The 15,960-nt window shown below is 41.0% G+C and overlaps 1 protein-coding gene across 1 annotated transcript in view; it reads left to right on the forward strand.

Annotated features, from left to right (window-relative positions):
- Positions 1 to 290: 290 nt before the first annotated feature.
- The window catches only part of Efcab13 (EF-hand calcium binding domain 13), an 89,078-nt gene continuing 73,408 nt past the window's right edge, over positions 291 to 15,960 (forward strand). Inside the window, exons 1-5 of the mRNA XM_030246468.1 lie at positions 291 to 478; positions 2,770 to 2,884; positions 8,339 to 8,451; positions 10,067 to 10,149; positions 13,757 to 13,900. Of these exons, the coding sequence (XP_030102328.1) occupies positions 291 to 478; positions 2,770 to 2,884; positions 8,339 to 8,451; positions 10,067 to 10,149; positions 13,757 to 13,900 (643 nt within the window). The remainder of the gene's footprint in view (positions 479 to 2,769; positions 2,885 to 8,338; positions 8,452 to 10,066; positions 10,150 to 13,756; positions 13,901 to 15,960) is intronic.

Below are 15,960 nucleotides of genomic sequence, written 5' to 3' on the forward strand. Positions count from 1 at the left end.
AGATGCTCTTTAATGTTAATAGAATGTGGTTTTTTTTTCCTTGCATGGACCATGCCTTAGGTTTGTATCTGAAAATAGTTTTTTTTTGTGGTAAAATGATTGTTTTGAAAAATCTGATAAAAATTTGCAGCTATGTATATTCATGAATTCTGTGCATTTTATAGCTATGTATTATATTAAAGGATACATATTCTTTTAGAATAGTAATGTTCAAATAAATAAGATCCTTTTATAACCAAACTCCCTTTAGTTGAATGTTATATCTAATATGTATGTGAAGAGGCATATACATGACTGTGATTATTGGCTATTCTCAGACAGAAGAAAGCATTGATGTATCAATTCATGGCTCGGATACTATCACAACCAAGCTGATATCAAGAAATATTGAAACTAAGAAATACTGCAAAATTTCTAAAACAACAGGGAAGAAAATTTCATCTGAAAGTAAGGGTTTTATCCCAGAGTATAAAAAAATGTAAGTTAAAAAACTTTGAATTTACATTATAAAATTATCCCTTTTCAGGTTTAAAATGGTCAGACACGCAGCACATATGTGTCACAGTAGGGTCGTGTGTGTTGTGGTCATTCTGTTAGGAACACGGTGTTAGCACCTGCACGGTTGTTCTTACACCTCTTCTTACTTCTGTTGCAGCTCCATTGCGGTCTAAAAGCTTTTACAGAGGTTCAGTTAGATGGGAGCAGTAGCTCATAGGTCTGTACGTTTGTCCTCAAGAGAATTTAAGAAGGACATAGAAGCATTCTTCCATCTGGGCTTGGGTTTATGAAATTAGATCATTTGAATCCTGTAGTTTCTTTTTGGCATACCAGTTACCTAGATGTCTTTTGTTAGTTAAAAAAGAAGTTCTGGCACTCTGTATACACCTAGGCAAACAGTCTTCATTTTTAATATTTCTTAAAGGCAGAAAAATTGTTTACTATAGGAAAGAAATACTATGAGAAAATGTTTTGGGTTTATCTCATTTTTTTCTTTTTCTCCCTTCCTTCCTTCCTTCTTTCCTTCCTTCCTTCCTTCCTTCCTTCCTTCCTTCCTTCCTTCCTTCCTTTTTAAAAAAGATTTATTTATTTATTATATGCAAGTACACTGTAGCTGTCTTCAGACACACACACCAGAAGAGGGCACCAGATCTCATTACAGATGGTTGTGAGCCACCATGTGGTTGCTGGGATTTGAACTCAGGACCTTCGGAAGAGTAGTCAGTGCTCTTAACCACTGAGCCATCTCTCCAGCCCCTCATCTTTTTTTTTTTTTCTACCAAGTTTTGGTCTAATGGATTCGTGAAGTTAGAAATTACCTGTGTATTGTAATTGGAAGGGCATTTGAACTGAAGTCTTCTATCATGCTTGTATTTCTGTTTTATTTAATACGACATTTTGACCACTATTTACATTTCTAAGGTAACGATGATCAAAATATTTATCTCTGGAAAACCACATAAAAGTTATCTGGCAAGGAGTGGAAGATACTGCAAGTGTCTCTTTTCCTTCCTTAGTGTTGAAGTGTTCAAACTCATGCCTTGGGAGACACAAATCTCAAAGGAGTGGGATGTAGGGCCAATGTTTTAATACATTATTTATAGCAAACCATTTATTTTTCATAAAGTGCTAGAGGTAATTCATAATTTTATATGTGTTTATACTTTAAAAATATGAAAGCTTAAACTCTGTGCAGTCCTGTGGAAGCCATGATTAAGTCGGAAATAGAAAGACTTAATTTCATCAAGGAGGTGTGGGTTGGGTGGTGAGGCAAAGAAGTAGCAAGCTCCAAATTGTGTGGCTAAGGGGCCATGACGTCAGTTTCAGAGGTCACTGCCAAGTTTTCCTTTGTAAGGAAGTAGATTAAGAAGAAATTGAAGACATTAGAATGTTTCTTTTTAACACAGCTACATTTTGTAAAACAAGTTCAGTCTTTATATATTTGGTCTCTTTCTGTTTCTATTTCTTAGTAGAAAAAAATATTTTAGAACGTGAGTCATAGTCAAAATAGTTGAAAGCCATTTCCTTTGACGCCAGAGGTCTGTATAGGTGACTAACCGTAGACAGCTTTGGGGTGTGTCTGGGATAAGAGCAGGTACCACGCTCATAGCGTGGGAACTTGGGAGGGTTGGGATTAATGAGGATATAGTATCAAGAAGGACACGGTATCTGCTAAGAAAGGAAGTGGGCAGATGATGACATTTCCTCTTACTTCACAATTTTGCTTAGGATTAAATTTTCCAATAGCTGGAATAGTGGAAAATGTGCAGGATAGATGATCCAACATTGGCAGGAATAATAAATAGAAGGAGAGGCTGTGTAGATGAAAGGAGATTTAAAACACATTCCAAGCAAGCATGGCACGCGAACTGCATCTGATGCGGAGCGTGGAAGTTTATTTAGCAGACAACTGGAAACTTGTACACCCATTGTCTGTGTGATACTAATAGATGCCTATTAATGTTTATGTGTCATATGATGCTTTAAAGTGTTTTTTTAAAGGAAGAAACAATACCTGATAGATACTTTTATCGAAATTGTTACAGATGAAGCATTACTGATGAACTCTATGCAGATGACTAAATATTGGGATTTCGAACGTATAGGAGATGGGAGCAGGGATAAAAAGATCTAATTAGGCCATGATTTAAGCCGGGTGATGGTCCGTGGAGAGCTTAGCATCCTATTTGGAAATTTCCACAATCAAAGATCGAGAGGAAGATAAAGCCGGGAAAACAACTCAGCAGTTATTCTAATTTCTGTGCCATTTAGATATGAAACATCGTTATTCGTGTACAGAGAAGAAAAACCTACAGAGTTCTCAGGATCAAAAAAACTCAGGAGAAAGAAAAGTGTGCAAGTACAGCTTCATAGTAAGAGAACGGAGGCGAGTCTGAACCTGGCAAGTGTCCCTTGTCCCCAGCCCCCAAAGCTTCTGGATGTTTTAGTTCAAGTGTTGAAATGTTCCTATTTTATTTTTGTTTTATTATTTTTTAAAATTTAATTTAATTTTTTTTCACACTCCAGATTTTATCCCCATCCCAGTCCACCCTCTGATTGTTCCACATCCCATACCTCCTTCCCCTAACACCCCCTCCCCCGCCTCCATGAGGATGTCTCTACTCCCCCGACTCCCTACCAGACCTCCCCACTCCCTGGGGCCTCCAGTCTCTTGAGGGTTAGGCGCATCTTCTCTAACTAAAGCCAGACCTGGCAGTCCTCTGCTGTATATGTGTTGGGAGTCTTATATCAGCTGATGTACGCTGCCTGGTTGGTGGTCCAGTGTCCAAGATATCTCAGGTTAATTGAGACTGCTGGTCCTCCTACAGGGTCGTTCTTCTCCTCAGCTTCTTCCAGTTTTTCCCTAATTCAACCACACGGGTCAGCAGCTTCTGTCCATTGGTTGGGTGTAAATATTTGCATCTGACTCTTTCAGCTGCTTGTTGGATCTTTCAGAGGTCAGTCATGCTAGGTCCCTTTTTTTGAGTGCTCCATAGCCTCAGTTGTAGTGTCAAAACTTGGGGCCTCCCCTTGAGCTGGGTCCCACTTCGGGCCCCTTGAGCTGGATCCCACTTTGGGCCGGTCGCTGAACCCCCTTTTCTTCATGCTTTTCTCCATTTTTGTCCCTGCAGTTCTTTCAGACAGGAATAATTATGGGTCAGAGTTTTGACTGTGGGATGGCAACCCCATCCCTCATATGATGCCCTGTCTTTCTGCTGGAGGTGGACTCTACAAGTTCCCTCTCTCCACTGTAGGGCATTTCATCTAAGGTCCCTCCCTTTGAGTTCTGGGAGTCTCTCACCTCCCAGGTCTCTGGAACATTCTGGAGGGTCCCTCTACCTCCTACCTTCCAAAGTTGCCTGTTTCCATTCTTTCTGCTGGTCCTCAGGGCTTCAGTCCTTTTCCCCCACCCAATACCCGACCATGTTCCCCTCTTTCCTTCCCTGTCTCCTTTTTCATCCAGGTTCCTCCCTCCCCCCTCCTGCTTCTCCCTCATTTTAAGGAGTCCTCACTTGGGCCCTTTGGCTTGTTAACCTTTTTGAGTTCTGTGGACTGTATCTTGTATCTGTATTCTGTACCTTTTTGGGCTAATATCCACTTACTAGTGAGTGCATGCCATGCATGTCCTTTTGGGTCTGAGTTACCTCACTCAGGATGATATTTTCTAGTTCCATTCATTTGCCTGCAAAACTCATGATGTCCTTATTCTTAATAGCTGAGTAATATTCCATTGTGCAAATGAACCACATTTTCTGTATCCATTCTTCTGTTGTGGGATGTCTGGGTTGTTTCTGGCTTCTGGCTAACACAAACAAGGCCACTAACTATTACTATTTTTTTTTATTTTTTAAAATGTTACTATTTTAAATATTGGGTTTTTTTTTTTCCTTCTCCTTTCCTTCTTCTGCCCCGTCTTGCTTGTTTTTTTCCAAGACAAGATTTCTCTGTGTAGCTCTGGCTGACCCGGAACTCACTCTGTAGATCAGACTGGCCTTGAACTCAGAGATTCACCTGCCTCTGTCTCTTGAGTGCTGAGATTAAAGGCGTGGGCCACTATTGCTTGGCTTCCTTTTCTTTTCTTATGCCTGTGATGATTAGTGCCAGTTGTACACTGGGCATGTCTTTGGGGGAAGTTTCCTTGATTACATTGATGTGGGAAGAATTGTCCACCCTGGGTGCTACCAGCCCTTAGGCAGGAGATCCTGGGCTGTGGGAGTGAAGTTGAGCTGGGCACGTGTGCATGCATTCATTGCTCTCTGTTCCTGATTGTGGATGTGAGCAGCTTCCTCAAGTTCTTGCTGCTACGGTGACTTCCCTTCTGTGAAGGACTGCACTTTGGAACTATGACTCGAAACGAAGCCTTTCTCCTTTAGGTCGCTTTTTCAGAGTATTGCTTCATAGTGGTATAAAAATTTCTGCTTTGTTGTTGTTGTTGTTTTGGTTTAGTTTATTTATTTGCTTCAAATAGGTTCTCACTATGTTGTCCACAGCGACCTCAAACTCTTGGGCTCAAGTGATTTTACTGCCTCCATCTCTTAAGCAGCTGGGACTACAGGTGTGCACCACCATATCTAACTGACCTTTCTTTCCTCCTTCTTTCCAAAAATAATACGTTCGATCTTAGAAGACTAGGAGATTTTACGTTTTCCTATTGACTTAGTTTAAACTTCTTTTTTTTAAAAAAATTTTCACTGTGTTGTGTGTTACTATTGTTTGCCATTTAACTCTGACCCTCAGTGTTCCTTGGTTGGTGCACATCTGCCCTGATCTTTGCATGGGTCTTCAATGGTCTTCTCCCTGGGCTTTGTATCTCATAGTCTATCTTGTGCTTATTTGTAAAAGCACATCTGTCCTTGGACATCTTGTATTGACATCTTCATTTTCATTACATCTGCAAAGATTTTTTTTCCCTTTAAACACGGTCACGTATACGGATTCCAGATATTAGGGCAAGAAATGGAACCAACGTTGCGCTTACTGTATCCTCTGTTATATACTTAGGTCTGCACTTCTTTTTATCTGTCTGTCTTGTTATTTGTTGTGCTTCTTAAACTTGAGAATAAACACTTCAAGTCTGGAAGAGCTCAATCTGTTGTCCTTTTTGTTTTTATTTTTTATTTTTTTCCCATTTCTGGAGCCTTGTGCACACCAAGCAAATCCACCCTTAACACATCTTTTAGGATGCTTGCTGTCCTCCAATTCTTTGTCATCCTTTTGGTTTCCTCTGCCACTGGACCACACCACTCCATTCTTTATGCTCTTTAACATACACACACACACACACACACACACACACACACACACACACTCTGAGGCAATTAGCTTAGATGGTAAGAGCTTTCTTTTTGTTGTGGCTCTGGAAGTTCGAGACCTCTCCTCCACTCTTTTTTTTTTTTTTTAAAGATTTATTTATTTATTTATTATATGTAAGTACACTGTAGCTGTCCTCAGACACCCCAGAAGAGAGAGTCAGATCTCATTACGGATGGTTGTGAGCCACCATATGGTTGCTGGGATTTGAACTCCTGACCTTCGGAAGAGCAGTTGGGTGCTCTTACCCATTGAGCCATCTCACCAGCCCAAAGATTTATTTATTTTAGGTTTATGAGTACATTGTTGCTGTTTCCAGACGCACCAGAAGAGGGCATCGGATCCCATTACAGATGGTTGTGAGCCACCATGGGGTTGCTGGGATTTGAACTCAGGACCTCTGGAAGAGCAGTCAGTGCTCTTAACCGATGAGCCCTCTCTCCAGCTCTCCTCCACTCTTGGTGAGGAGCAAAGGCTAAACAGATCACTCCCTTTCCAAACTCCTGTTCATGTACAGTAAGATACCAGGGTCCTGCTGTCCATCACCAGTAGACCTCAAGTATCCTAGGGGCTCCCAATACATCACTAGCTCTCAAAGCTTCCGTTGGTTCCTCATAGCCCCTTCCAGGCAAAAAGTCTCTAATGTGTGGACCTTTGGGTATACTACCCAGGGTTACATTGCTTCATGTTTTTTCCCCACAAGTTTTTATTACTCTATTTTGGTTTTAGTATTTTGTTCCCTATCTATTTAGTAGTTAACATATTTTTTCTACCCTTTTTTTTTTGTTGTTGTTGTTTTTTTTTTTTTTTTTTTTTGGAGACAGGGTTTCTCTTTATAACCCTGGCTGTCTTGGAACTCACTTTGTAGACCAGGTTGGCCTCGAACTCAGAAATCCGCCCGCCTCTGCCTCCTGAGTGCTGGGATTAAAGGCGTGTGCTACCACACCCGGCTTTTCTACCCAAATTTAATGTACAGGTTTAACCCTGTTCATTGAGATTTAAATTCCAATGATTATTTTATTTCCAAAAGTTTTACTTAGTGGTTCCTTAAAGTTTATCTATATGTCATGCTCCCTTCATGTTCTGTAGTTATCTCAAGAAGGTGTCTAGTGAATCCAGTGTGTGAAATCCTTGTGGCATCCAAATCTTTGTTATTCTTGCTCGTGTGAGCTGTGTCCTTTCTTTCACTTGTAATTGATCTACATTTGAGAACCTTGTGATGATTTTCTTCTTCTCTGAGACACACACACACACACTCACACGCACACACACACACACACACACGCACTCACACACACACGCACTCACACACATGCACTCACACACACTCACATACACACACATACACACACCTCACACACACACACTCACACACACACACACACACACACACACACACACACACACACACACACACACAGAGAGAGAGAGAGAGAGAGAGAGAGAGAGAGAGAGAGAGACTCACTGTGTAGCCCTGACTATTCTGGAACCTTTTTTGTAGACGGGAAGGTTTGAACTGTTGGTGTTCCTCTTGCATCTGTCTTTCCAGGGCCATGATTACAGGCATGCACCATCCCCATGTCTGGCTACAACAGGTATCTTTTTATTTTGGAGAGAATTTGCATCTATTTCTGCCTTGTATTTCACAAATTTGGAGCACTTTAATTAAAAACTTCCACTTTTCTTGGCTTATGCATTTGAATTGAACATTCACACATGCCTTAAGATAGCCAGTTAAAAAGGAGGGGTTTTTCTTTCTCTTTTTCTTCTAGCTTGGAGTTGAGACAGGGCAAGTCTTTATCCTGTGTACTCCTCCTTTGGGGTTAAATGTTGTTATTGTTGTTTTTCCCAGCTGGTTCTTATAGAGAGCATTACTTTTGAGAACATTAGCGCTACATGGAGCCTCAGTACCAACTCCCACCAATCTCCTGGTGCTTGAGTTTTCTCCACAGTCGTTAATGCTCCAAGGGCCAAGCTGCATGTAAAATTGGAAACACGTATGAGTTCTCATCTTCTAAAGTGGTATTTTTCTATGTCCCTTGTCATTTGTGGTTTTCCCAATCTTTTTTATACATGCTCTGTTAAGTGGTTAATTCGTTAAATTGTAAGGATGACCTAAAATGAAATCACTTGTATCATTTGTGTAACCATTGGTTCCCCACAGTATTTTGCTTATATAGCTAAGGCCAGTATATGAGCCTAGTCTGGTAGCGGAGTCAGATTCTTTTTTTTTTTTTTTTTGCCACAGGTTTCTCCTGTTCTATAAAATCTATTACTGTTAATCAAAAATATTAATTAAAAGTTATTTAGTTTTGAACTTAAGGAAAAAAAGTGGTGCTTCCAAAGAATATGTAGTTTTGAAAAGTTTTTAGTGCCCATGAAATGTAATTCCAAAAAAGCAGCTTTATAGCAGGAACATGGCTAAGCCAGATGCTGTGGTATGGTTATCTCTCTGGGGGTTTATTGTTCAAGTCAATGGATTGCCAGGCTGAACTTGCTCACTAATCAACGTAATTGCTCTGGGCTCTAGATTGCCACTCCCTCTTTGAAGGTGTCAAAGGAGAAGATAACCAAGAAAGAAAGTCCTTCCAAGTTGCCAAGTCACAAACCTTCACTAACTCAACGTACAGCTTCAACTGCTGGGTATTTAAATCATTCTACTCTGACTTTTGAGTGTGGGGTTTGAACTTGGGGGTTTCCCCTTGCAATTGTGTATCTCTTCCATATGCAGAGTGCCAATAATTTGTTAGGAAGGCCTGGGCAGAGGCAGAAATACTTTATGTGGGGTTGGAGGACTTAGATTGTATCCTATTGACCACATATCCTATTTCAGTTTCTGTGAAATTCACATTGTATCTTGGGCCTCACTTCCAGCTATTTAAAAGAGAGGGTCTTATGATATAGCCCTGACTGGCCTCAAACTCAGAGCTCTACCTGTTGCTGACTTCTGAGTCCTGGGATTAAAAGTGTGCACTGGCTCCACCTATTAAAAAAAAACTTTAAAAAGTTCTCTGTGTGTGTGTGCACATATATGTGTGAGTGTCTATAGAGGCCAGTAAAGGGAGTTATAGGTGACTGTGAGCCACCTGACATGGGTCCTCTGGAAGAGCAGCATTTGATCCTAACCAGTTAGCCATTTGTTCTGCCCCTCCCTGTTCATTTTTGTACAGAATCTTGTATTGTGTTGACTCTTTAGATTTCTTTCAACACTAATATTATTATTCTAGTCATTTACATTTTATAGTATTACCAAATGAATCCCCTTTTCCAGATTTTTTATTTGTAGGTAATGGTGGAGTCTGGGATTTCTTTCTGCTTAAAGATGTTCTTATTTGATTTGTCTTATAAACGTTTCTTTAAAGAATAACTATGGCTTGTACTAAGAGCAGAAAAAATTGGACTGGAGCCAGAGGCTAAGGAGTCAGCATACTGACAAGGGCAGATTCTGCTCCATGCAGAATCATTGTCACAAAGACGCAAGATGGGAATTTTGGGGTGAAAATATCAACTCTTACCATGTGGAAATTCTTTCTTTCTTTCTTTCTTTCTTTCTTTCTTTCTTTCTTTCTTTCTTTCTTTCTTTCTTTCTTTCTCTCTTTCTTTCTTTCTTTCATTTTTTAAAAGATTTATTTATTTATTTTATGTATATAAGCATCTATACACTGTAGCTGTACAGATGGTTGTGAACCTTCGTGTGGTTGTTGGGAATTGAATTTAGGACCTCAGCTCACTACAGTCAACCCCACTCACTCAGTCCTTGCTCAATCCGACCCAAAGATTGATTTATTTATAAATAAGTACACTGTTGCTGTCTTCAGACACACCAGAAGAGGGCATCAGATCTCATTATGGGTGATTGTGAGTCACCACGTGGTTGCTGAGATTTTTTCAGGACCTTCTGAAGAGCAGTCAGTGTTCTTAACTGCTGAGCCATCTTGCCAGCCCCGTGTGGAAATTCTTTAATGAAGGTTCTCTTGGTTGAATTTGGAGCACATGCCTGTGGTCCCAGCACTTGCGAAGTTAAGGCAGGAGGATCACCAAGAGTTCAAGGCTAGTCTGACTACGTGGTGAGTTTAACAAAGCCTGGGCAACTTAGTGAGACCGTGTTTCAACAATTACCATAATAAATCAGGCAAAATAAAATTTCTTATGATTTCAGGATACTTATAGGCTTGCTATTATTTTTAAGTTTTTGTTTTGTTTTGTTTTTTTAATGAATGTCCTTTGCTGCTTTCTAATGTGACCCTTTCTCTGACAGGAGAAAAGTTATACCTTCTAACCTCTCCCTGACATTATATGAACAAGTACCTGAAGAATTCTTAAAACACCAAGAACTAAATGGTAATAAGAAATTCTAGAACTCACATTCTTCTCCCCCTCCCCCTCCCCCTCCCCCTCCCCCTCCCCCTCCCCCTCCCCCTCCCCTCCCCCTCCCCCTCCCCCTCCCCCTCCCCCTCCCTCTCTCCCTGAGCCTATGCAGGTCACACTGGACTCAGACTTGCCACTCTTCTGGCCTGGTTGGTATCCCTTTTAATTTTTGCCCCCATTTTCTTGTGCTAATTTTCTTGGGGTCTATTCCAAATTTTACTGTTTTCCTCAAATTCTCACGTCTATCAGCTATTCTTTGGCTGTATTAAAGATATATATAAAAATTTAAAGTTTGCTTTTGTCTTAGGTCTCCAGTTCTCTCTAAGAGCTGTTGCTCAAGTGCTTGCCAGGCTAGCGTGAGAACGTGGCACGAGCCAGCTCCAGCGTTTATATTCATAAGTTTGGCATGGCTGTGCACGCTTGTAATCCCGGCCCTTGAAGGCAGAAGCAGGCAGATCCCTGGAGCTCGCTGGCCAGCCACTCTAGCCTCATTGGCAAGCCTCAGGTCTCAGTGAGAGACCTTGTCTCAGAAGACAAGCAGAGGGCTCACGAAGAATGACATTTGAGGCTGAACTTTGACCTTCGCACACTTGCACGTATGCACACACATGACTTGCTTATTTAAAATCTATGAAAGTAAACGTTTTACTTTCCATTTCTTTTCAACAGTATTTAGCATGAGAACTACCTCAACATCTTTTAAGTATACCATGTAGGGTTGCTCTTTATGCATATAATATTGTACAGAAGATCTCTAGAGTTTATCATATGCAATTGGAACTTTATGCCCATTTATGCCTCTTTTCCCCCTCCCCTAAGTCCTTAACAACCACTATTTAGTCTTTGCTTTTTAGATTGAACTGTTTCAGATAAGTGGTGTAAGTAGACTGGTCTGCCCTGGTGACTGGCTGTGACTGGCTGTGACTGGCTTATTTCACTAAGTGCAGCATCTTCCAGCTTGTTCTTATCAGTTCATATTACAATAGTTCTTTTATTTATTTATTTATTTAAAAAACAACTAAGTGAATAATATTCTGTGTATATACCTTGCTTAAAAATTAATTAATCTTTTGATGGCTGTAGTTTTTGTATTTTGATTCTATGTCTTGGCAACTGTGAATACTGCTGGTCACAGGTATGGAGGTGCTATCTTATTGAGATTCTGATTTAAAGTGTTTATTTATTTATTTATTTTATGGCTTCATGTAGCCCAGTCAGGCCTCAAACCCACAATGAGACAGAGGATGAGATAGCTCCATGTGAGCCAGGCTGGCCTCAAATTCGCAATGAAGTGAAGGGTGAGATGGCTTTATTAGCCCAGGCAGTCCTTAGACTCACAAAGAGGTGGAGGATGAGATAGCTTTTTTTCTATTATTAGATATTTTCTTTATTTACATTTCAAATGTAATCCCCTTTCCTAGTTTTCGCTCTGAAAATCCCCTATCCCCTCCCCTGCTCCCCAACCCACCCACTCCCACATCCTGGCCCTGGCATTCCCCCTATACTGGGGCATAGAGCCTTCACAGGACCAAGGGCTTCTCCTCCCATTGATGACCAACTAGGCCATCCTCTGCTACATATGCAGTTAGAGCCTGAGTCCCACCATGTGTTTTCTTTGACTGGTGGTTTAGTCCCAGGGAGCTCTGGGGTTATTGGTTAGTTCATATTGTTGCTCCTTCTATGGGGCTGCAGACCTCTTCAGCTCCCTGGGTACTTTCTCTAGCTCCTTCACTGGGGACCCTGTCCTCTGTCCAATGGATGACTGTGAGTATCCACTTCTGTATTTGCCAGGCACTGGCAGAGCCTCTCAGGAGACAGCTATATAAGGCTCCTGTCAGCAAGATCTTGTTGCCATCTGCACTAGTGTCTGGGTTTGGTGGTTGTTTATGGGGTGGATCCCCAGGTGGGGCAGTCTCTGGATGGTCATTCCTTCAGTTTCTGCTTTATGTAGCCCAGGCTGCCCTCAGACTTAAAATGAAGTGAGGGATGAGATAGCTTCATGTAGTCTAGGCCGTCCTCAGACTCCCAATGAGGCAGAGAACGAGTTTTGCCTCTGACTGGCCTGCTCTGACTTCCAAGTGCTGGGATTGTAGGTATGCTGCTGTCATTCCCAGTGTAGCTGATTCCACTGTTTATTAAAAATAAAAGCTCAGAGGTAGGATTGCTACATCATATAGGTTTGTTTCTTCATAGAGAGGTAATAAAAACTACTGGGAAGACTTCCAACAATTCTTGCTTAATATCCACAGACTTATAAACACCTTTCACAGTCTCCCCTTCTCTCTCTTCAGAAATGGTTCCCTTTCAGCAGACCAATCCCTTTACATTTCATTTATACTTATTTATTTCTGCTTCTGCAGGGTCATATATATATATGCATTTATATATTAATGATATATGTGATAAATATACAATATGTTCATATAGATAATGTATAACATAAGTATATATAAGTGCATATAATATAAACAACAAATATATATTTATATATGCTATGTGTATATGTACTTGAGACTTGGTCACACAATGTAACTCTAGCCCACTATGTAGATCAGGCTGGCCTGGATCTCATGGAGATCCCCATGCCTCTGCCTCCCAAGTGCTGAGATAAAAGTCACAGTTAAGTCTTGTTATGCTCTGTATTTGAAGTTTCCCTTTCCGTTACTATTCTTCCTCCCCCTCCCTCCTCCTCCTCGTCTTCCTCCTCGTCTTCCTCCTCCTTCTTCTTTTTTAAATGTGTGTGTTTGGTTTTCCTGCATGTATGTCTGTGCACCATGTGTGTGTTCATGGAGGTCAGCAGAGGCATCCGATGCCCTAGAACTGGATTGATTCACAGACAGTTGTGAGCTGCAAAGAATGGAAACCTAGTCTGGAAGAACACCAGGGGGTTCTTAATCACTGAGCCACAGCTCCAGCCCAGCGACTCTTCTTAAATACTTTCTGTTTTCGTTAGTACCCCATTATTTTTGCTTCCCATTTTACTGAACTGTCTGTCTTCTACCTCCGTTCCTCCAACCCCCTTTATTGTTATTAATTTCCTTTCTCCCACCCCCTTTTCTATGACTTCCTCCTTTTATATTTGCCCATTTCCCTCCCTCCCTCCCTCCCTCCCTCCCTCCCTCCCTCCCTCCCTCCCTCCCTCCCAGGTTGACCTGGAACTCACTATGCAACCCAGGCAGGCCCTGAATTTTAATCATCCTACCCCGACTTTCCTGGCTATTGGATCTTTTTCTTGAATATTGTCTTCACTGAGCTAAACAAAATTCAATTCGACAGCCTTTTTTTTTTTTTTTTTAATTTTGAGGGGGAGGAGAATCTATACAGTATCGCTGGAAAGAGGAAAAATGAAAAACCTTGTCTTCTAGAAACAACAAGAACATAAAACGTGCTGTTTGCAATGCACCCCGTGTGCTGCGGGAGCAGAGAGGAAAGGCTTACTCTTCTGGACATACCTAAATCACAGTTAGATCTGAAAGGGAAAGCCTGGGCAGGCAATCGCACGAGTCTTTCTCCTGTGGGAGTGTGGGGCAGTCATGCTGGCTGCTCACTGTAATTAACCAAGTGTTCTCTGTGTGTGCAGCCCTTTCCAAGGGCTGTCTCATTTTCAGTAAAGTTCGCAGCGGTAAGATTTACGTGAACGACTTGCCAGTGGTCCTTCACGCCTTGAAGATTTCTACCAGTGATTCAGAAGTTCGTCAGGCGCTGAAGGCCGTTAGCATCGATGGTAAGTTGTCTCATCCTGCACGCATGAATGTCAGTTATGTTTATCTGGTTAATTATAGATGATGATAGGAAAGCTTAACGGCAAATACAACATGAAGCTTTTATAGCGTTTTAAAAGCATGGTTTACAACGACTAAAAAGCGATGCCTCAGGTGAACGTAGTTGGATTGATTACTGGTCTGGACTTTGATACAGTTTCATCATTGAACTACAAAGGGACTACTTTCATTTAGTTATTTTAATAGTGATGCCACATTAACGATGTAATAAATATCTGAGCCAGTCTCCCCAGATGAAACCCAAGATCTTCACAGTGATTTGCATCTAGTCATAAAGTCCACAAAGCAGCCCAATTTTTCAGTTTCTCCAGTTTGAGGAAAGTTCTATCCCGCCGAGTCCTTTTTTTTTTGGTTATTTGAGACAGGGTTTCTCTGTGTAGCCCTGGCTGTCCTGGAACTCACTCTGTAGACCAGGCTGGCCTTGAACTCAGAAATCCACCTGCCTCTGCCTCCCAAGTGCTGGGATTAAAGGCATGGGTTTTTATTCCCTTTTATATACTTTCAGTGTTATGGATATGTTTTCAGGGTATTTAAATATCTATTTAAATTTTTTTTTACAAAGTTTATCATGATGTATATAATCTTGATTTTTATATCAATATTATATAAAAAGATTCCTTTTGTATTTTTGTATCTACCTCTTGTTTGCTTAATCATTTGTATGCTGTTAGGCTGTGAAGCTACATCATGTTTTGTTTTTCTGTTGCCTGAATCTTTCTGGAATAAGCGCTTTGACATATGAGAGTGAAAGCCAGTGGAAGGCCTCGGTCTGCCAGTGACGTCTCCTGGCTCCACTGCCATCGAGTTGGGCTGCTTATTCCAGGAAGAAGACAGCTTCACGTCCACTATGTCACCGGTGAATGTGGGACTTCTTTCCAAGTCTGTCATGATACATGCCTTGATGTGTGTAACTTTTAAATTTGATTTCCTTACAATTTTCAAAACTGACTGTGGGAAGATAGTTTATGCCAAATTATGTTTCGAAGGTTTTGATTTATTTAAAAGAAGCACAGAAAAAAAAATTTCCTAATGTTTTATAGTCAGGTGGAGTACACATCATGACGTCAACATTCTTTTTTTTTTTTTTAAAGATCTATTTATTTTTATTATATGTAAGTACACTATAGCTATCTTCAGACACTCCAGAAGAGAGAGTCAGATCTCATTACAGATGGTTGTGAGCCACCATGTGGTTGCTGGGATTTGAACTTTGGACCTTTGGAAGAGCAGTCGGGTGCTCTTACCCACTGAGCTATCGCACCAGCCCGACGTCAACATTCTATGCCTGATTATATACGTCACAATTTTTAGGAGTCAAGAAAAACACACCATATCTTGGTGGTTATAAATATTTGTCATTTACATTAGTCTAGCTTACATTGAATGATGTCAGAATGTCAGAGAGAGAGAGAGAGAGAGAGAGAGAGAGAGAGAGAGAGAGAGAGAGAAATGAGAACTACCCTATAACCCAGCTCCTGGGTATCATCCAAAAACCCTAAATTACATATTAGAGATCCTTTAATGTATGGATGAAGAGATTGATTATTACAATGAGGGCTAGCAAGATGGCTCAGTGAGTAAGAGCACTTGCATGCAAGGCTAATGACCTGAGTTTGAAGCCAAGCATCTATAAAAAACTGGGTGTGACTGTGTACATGCCTAAAAGAGAAGCTGGGTGTGGTGGGAAACAACTTTTATCCCAGTGCTTGGAAGGTCAAAACAGAAGAATTAGGTTATCATTGGCTACATAATATGTTCTGGGCCAGCCTGGGCTACCTGAGACCCTGTCTTGAAAGTCCAAAGGAGAAAAAATGTCAATGAAAAGTACAAATACCCATGGGCCCTTTGGTTTCACTTTGATTTCTGAATATGACTTGCAGAAGCTGGCATACTTTTTTTGTTATGTGTCATTTTGGGGGCTAGAGAGATGTCTGGGGGCAATTAAGAATATTTGCTGTTTTGTAAAGGGCCAGAGTTTGGTTCCCAGCATCCATGCTGCATG

Source organism: Mus musculus, chromosome 11, assembly GCF_000001635.26.
Source record: "Mus musculus strain C57BL/6J chromosome 11, GRCm38.p6 C57BL/6J".
In the NCBI taxonomy this organism is placed as follows: domain Eukaryota; kingdom Metazoa; phylum Chordata; class Mammalia; order Rodentia; family Muridae; genus Mus; species Mus musculus.